We start from the raw sequence: 6,095 nt of genomic DNA, 5'->3' as shown, positions 1-6,095 counted from the left end.
GTTTTACCATGGTGTTAGCCTGGAAAGGAGTCTGCTATCGCTAATGGTAATACAGCTTACACATTATCCAGTCCTGACACCATGATCTTCCAAAAAGTATTATTAGGAGTATGTAGAAAGCACATGTCACTTCTCAACAGTTCAGAATAGGAAATGGAAACAATAATGCACTGACAGTTAGAGCACCATACAGTTCCCATCTCAATCAGTAGCTTAGGCTTACGATGTACAAGTACCATCCCTCAGCGAGGCAGGTGTGTATCACGCACTAACAACAAAGCGTGCAAAAATTCTCTTTCTTTTTTCCCTAATTATTAGGTAGATGACTCCTTTTCTTTTTTATGCATGAGTATACAGCAAAGCAACTTGTTAGCAGAATTTCACTGAAGAAGTAAACTGGAGCAGTAGCAGATGTTAGAAAGAAGATAGGCAAAGATGAATATATCTAAATAACAGGAGAGTTACAACATAAGGTTTGGACTTCACTGCAGATTTCAGAGTCTGAAACTGGGCTACCCTTTTGTTCCACTGAAATGATTACAATAGATGAGACAACACATCTCTAGACATGAGGCAGGAGCTTGAGCAAGGGCTCCAGCTCAAGTATACTTGACCACTAGTTAAAGGCTACCTTCACAGGCTAGTTATTTTTAGTCTGTGACTAGATAGGTGCTTGGAATAAGAGTCATGTGTACAGATAGGCAATTCAATACTTGCAAATAAAAGGCTGATTCTTATTTTTGCAGCATGATATGGCACCAAATAAAAATTCTAGCAGAAAAGGTTCACAGAGCTTGACTAGGTCTTTTGGACTAGGACATGGTATTTTTCAGGAGAGGTGTGTACCTGCCCTAGCATGAAGGCACAACGATCAGACTTGCATTAACATAAGTTTATTTGTTTTTCTCTTGACTCCTAGGCAGCAGGCAGGTTTCAGACCATGCATGCTTAAGGGAAAGAGTAGATTCCAGGAAAGAAAGACGGAGAGAAGGCAAGTGCCTTGTGTTTCAGAGTAGTGAGCGCTGCATAAATGCTCCTAGTGGAAGACTTTAGGATAGGGCAAGCCTAATCAATGCCGTCAGACTTCTGATCTTGCCAGGAGAATATAGTAATCTAAGGTGTTCTTGAACCAGCTCATTCTGGCTATGTCCTGTGGCTTCCTTCCACGTTCAGCATAGGAAGCCTTCCAGCAGAGACAGGCTGAATTGCAAGGACCTGCCCCTTCTCTTGGATTTGGTCTCGCAGGCGTTGAATTTCTAGCTGTTGCATTTCTATGATTTTTTCACTTTCCTTCTCTGCATTCAACCTCAGCACAGCTGGGCTGGTCAGCAGTTCACTGGAGGGAGCTAGAAGATAAAATCAGAGAGGAGAGAACAGAGTAACAAAGATCCCAGCTTGCAGGGTTCTTGGGAACGAGCAAGGAAAGTCATCTTTCAGGACTGAAAGAACAGAGCTAAACAGTAAGACTCTGAAGTATTCAGCAGTTTCTACAACCTATATTACAATGTAACAGATACCACCAGGCAGACAAGCTGGAACTATACAGAGAGAGTAACAGAACTGTTTGCAGAGAACAAAGAGGGCTTCTGGAATGAAAACTGATAATATGGAGACATGCACCTGGGTCTCGAATTACTTGCTTTTTCTTGGTTAATCCCAGTGTTGACTGGAGATCATGTACCTGGGTGCGGGTCACTTTCAGTTCTCGCCGCAACTCATTAATCTCCTTAATCAGACTCACATTTTCCTGCAATAACAATATGCTACATGACAAAAAGCACAGGTAATACATATCTTCTGGCTTGGCAATACATATCTTCCTATCCATAGGAAAGCAGAATCGGTATCACAAGCGGAAGATATTATATGCTTACTGATCTAGGGCTATCAGTACACCATACAATATTTCAGACACGGCTACAGTACAGATTTGGTGTAAAACATGACAGTGTTCTCACTACTTTCCTCAAGAAGCTAGTATTTGTTTTGTTTTTCTGACTGCAGCTGCACTTTAAGACATCATCTTCCTTGCCAATTCCACATTGAAGTTCAGATCCCTTTCTGAGATGGATTCAATTAATTCAGAATTAATGTGAAGAATTCCCATTTCTCCCTCCAGCATGCATTATTCTACTTTTCATTTGCCACCACGTGTCTGTTCATCTAAATTAACTGTATCTCCTTGCATTTCTTCAGAGTCCTCTTCATTAGTTATGACTAACATCACTTTCCAACACTGCTTTTAAATTATTAAGAAATATATACAGCATATGCAGCCTTGAAATACCTACTGCTAACATTTGGTATGGGAAAAAGTTGGCCATTTATTCATCTTTCTTTCTTTTTTTAGTCAATTTTCAATCTACAGAAGATCAACCGTATAATTTGTTAATAGCCTGCTACAAAGTATCTTGCTGAAATAGTTGTGAAAGTACAGATGAGTGTAATAGGGTTCTCTTTTACCCACTGTATTGACAGCTTCAAAGACTTCAACAATAACAGTATGGAGCTGATATTGGTGAAGGATAATAAAACTGTTGCCTGTGATTCAGAAACAGGAGCACCATTAACTAGATATTTCTGTTCTGACCTCAAGAGAAGTGGAATTGTATATTTGTCTCATACAAAGACAACGAACTACCTTATCATATCAACAGTGAGTGGGAATGTTCAACAGCTGCTACCATACTCGTACCAAGAATAGCAATGACCTCAACTACCTGCAGTGGTTTTTCAGGCGTTTTAGAACACAGCATCGTTCCAGCCTCTGGAACTTCACTAAGTATGGGCATATTTTAAAAGGATAAATGGCCAAAAGGCAAACATAGGCTGCCTCACCTAATGCCAATCCCAAGCAACTGGGAACTCAGCAAAACAGTAGGAGATCAGAAAAAAAGATTAATGACATTTTCCTATGAAAAAGGTGTCTTTTCAAATCTTGACTTTTTTGATGAGATGGCAATTGGGGTTGATACACCCATGTTCTGCGAGGTTTCTATAAGGCACATAATTTGTTTCTATACAGTATACTGATAGAGTATTAGCATCATACGAGAGTCAATGCAGTACAATCAGACAACTCAGAACTGGTTAGTAACAAGGCACTGCAATTACAGCAATTACCTGTACATAAATGCGCTCCAGGAATTCAAGCCAGCAGCAGTAACTCAAGGTGCATGCATGTGGCAAGATTCTAAATACTTTACACTAAGGAAAATATATTGACTGTGCTTGAGTTTCCCCTCAGCTGAAGGTTACCCCTCCACAGAACCAGACACTGACATAGAGGCAGATTGTGGAACGTGTTAAGGTCTGAACTTGTTGTGCAAGAATAGTTGTACTTGCAGTGATTGTGTTAGACTCCAGATGCAGGATGAGTTGATGAGCTTCTGGAGCCCGCTCCGAAATAAGTAAACCATAGTATTTTGCAGACTCCGACTTGATTAATTCAAGTCTTTAAACACAGATGAAATTTGACAATTATGCATTTATCCCAGAGCTTGATCCTGAACACATGAGGAGGATAACTCCCAAGACTCAGTCAGAACGATGCTCTTTTGACCAGCTTTCAGGATCATAGCACACCATTTTTGTTTAGCTGCACTTCTTTGGGCATGAGTCCTAAGTTTACTCTGAGTAAACTGATGTAGCTCAACGCCTGCTGTCAGTTCAAGATCTTGCTTTAGGTCCACTGCACAGCATAATACATAGTCTCCTGTATGAGGTAGTCTGTGCTATGTAGAAATGTCTTGTCTAGCTTGCTGTATGTCAAAAGGCTGCTTGTTGACAGTGACAATATTTTTCTGCAGCGGCATGCTATCTGGAGAGATAAGCCTTTAATTCAGCCTTTGCAATCTCACAGAAAGTCTGCACGGCAACAAAATGATCGTGCAGTGAATTAAAATAACTGTACATTATAAAACTTATTGTCAAAGGACGTGGCAAAGCAGAAATTGTTTCAAAAAAGGGATTGGTTGAATGCATGTAGGATGAGGCCATCCGAAAGGGCTGCACATGATGTCTGGATGCAATCTACAGCCTAGGAAGCCCCTACAGTGCTGACTGCCAGCGACACGCAGGACATATTATAGAAAGGATCATGCTAGATGTGCTTCTTTCTTATACTTTATAAGTACTGTTACTTCAAGATTATTCAGTGTGCCTGTTCCTATGTATCCGAGTGACTGAAGAAGCCATTATGAAGATACAAGGTTTGGAGGGAAAGCTAACAGACTAACAACAAGCAACTTACCAAGTGGCAAGAATAATTAAAAATTATCTTGATGGTTATCATCAGCTGTTGCAACAGTCACTAATGAAATGTACCTATGAATAGTCACTCAAAGAGGAACGCACAGCTCTGAAAATGTAATTGCAACTGAGAACTAATAGAAACACAGAGGTAGAAGGCCTTCAAGATGTCATTCACGTGTTCAAAGAAAGCCCTGCCGGAAGTTCATCTAAACTAGTCTTAAAAGACCACTGTGAAGGACTGGAAGACCATGATAATTCCTCCTGGCCATAAAGACTCATTAATCTACTAGACTTCAGAGAACTGCCTTTTTTTTTTTTTTTTTTTGAAGAAACCAGGCTGGTTAGAACCTTTGATATCTTCATCTCCCAGATGTTTTATTTATTCAGTTTTAAACATCATTTCATGTTAGGCTTACTGATCCAAGACATCAAGTATTATCATTGTGAGCACCATCTGCCACCCTATTCCAGCAGGGAAATTTTCCAGGTTATTTTTTGAAGCCATCTCCTTTTGTGCCACAAGGAAATTTCTAACCCAAAGAAGTAGTACAGAAACTAAAACAGGGCCAGCGAAGAAGATCACTGCTGCCTGGGCCTGAAGGACAGCTATGAAGAAAGAGCAAAGAATAGAGGACTTAAGAGGAGACAGGGGTATAAAGATCCTGAGGAAGCATATTAAAGGAACAATGAAGAAAGGGCTAGCGAGGGGAAAGGGAAATGCTGACTGAGCAGAAGGAGATCGTGGTAATAACAGAGTGTGGAAGTGTTGCCCTCCCAGGAAGTTAGCTGTGGGGCTTTACATTCTCTCACTCCAGGAGAAAACACGTGGGATCTTTGGGCCCAGCAGGCACAAGCTTATCTTGCCCCGTAAGGAACAAAGATTCTGAGCAAGAGGTCTTCGTACTAATGGGCGTATTCATCATGTGTTTTTGAACTTCCTGTGAAAACCTGGATGTGAAAAGCAGAAAGTTTTCGAATTCAGGCAAGTGGCTGTGGGACTATATCACCAAAAAAGTCAGCTCACGTAACAGCAGCAATTTCTTGCTTCAGAGGTCTTGTTCTTTTTGTCTAGGAAATTGCAGAACTTCAGTAGCTCAATGAATATTACCCTTGAATGGAAGCATTTGATACACCTAGGAATATCTGGCAAGGGAGCAAACAAAAATTGTTTCAAAGTCCTAAGAAACTATAGCAGCAAGGCTGCTGAAGTCTCTTTTGTGCAGTTGCTTCCTTCTTCCCTCCCCACACCACAGGGAAAAGGCTCATTACCTGCATGATACGCACGTAATCGGCTCGGTGGATTTCACTTTCCTTCACCACCTTCTTTTTTAAGGTTGCCAAATTCCTCTCAAGATACTCTCGCTGTCTGAGGTACTCCTGCTGCAAATCTGTGTCTAACCCTACAGTCTCCACCTGAGGGGCAAGAGCATGTTGCCTCAATAATTACACTACCAGATAAGCTTACCTGCAAGGAGAAGACAAAGGCCCTGACTCACCATGTCTGTTTGATGCACATACTTGGTGTAGAGCTCACAGATCCCATCCTTCAGTTTTTTGGAATCCTGAATGAAGCCCACACAGTTATGAAGATCTGTTTTAAATCGTTTGACGAGAGCTTTCATATTTTGTTCCTGCAAGAGTTATGTAGGTACACTCTTATTTGACTGATCAGAGCACTATACATCGTGTAATACCTTGAAAGTCTAGCTGAATTGGTGAAAAGCTCTCATATACTTTAAGTCCATTAATTTTTTAAAAATATGTCACTAAAGAAAACCTACTGGAGCTGTGAGCGCTGCATGTAGAATAGTAGTGACAGTTTTAGCAGTAACACTTAATCC

General features: G+C 40.8%; 1 protein-coding gene across 5 annotated transcripts in view; it reads right to left on the bottom strand.

The window, feature by feature from the left end:
• Positions 1 to 84: 84 nt before the first annotated feature.
• The window catches only part of CFAP57 (cilia and flagella associated protein 57), a 25,653-nt gene continuing 19,642 nt past the window's right edge, over positions 85 to 6,095 (bottom strand). For 2 of the 5 annotated variants that reach the window (XM_068952802.1, XM_068952801.1), the window contains 4 exons: positions 5,751 to 5,885; positions 5,524 to 5,667; positions 1,621 to 1,747; positions 85 to 1,346 (listed from right to left, as the gene is read on the bottom strand). In XM_068952802.1, coding sequence (XP_068808903.1) covers positions 1,144 to 1,346; positions 1,621 to 1,747; positions 5,524 to 5,667; positions 5,751 to 5,885 — 609 coding nt within the window. In that variant the 3' untranslated portion in view covers positions 85 to 1,143. Of the gene's footprint in view, positions 1,347 to 1,620; positions 1,748 to 4,609; positions 5,398 to 5,523; positions 5,668 to 5,750; positions 5,886 to 6,095 lie in introns of those variants that run through there. The other 3 variants (XM_068952799.1, XM_068952798.1, XM_068952800.1) reach the window with 3 other exon arrangements.

This window comes from Struthio camelus, chromosome 8 (assembly GCF_040807025.1).
Source record: "Struthio camelus isolate bStrCam1 chromosome 8, bStrCam1.hap1, whole genome shotgun sequence".
In the NCBI taxonomy this organism is placed as follows: Eukaryota; Metazoa; Chordata; class Aves; order Struthioniformes; family Struthionidae; genus Struthio; species Struthio camelus.
Note: the sequence above shows the minus strand (reverse complement) of the source record. Positions and strands in the feature narration are given on the sequence as shown.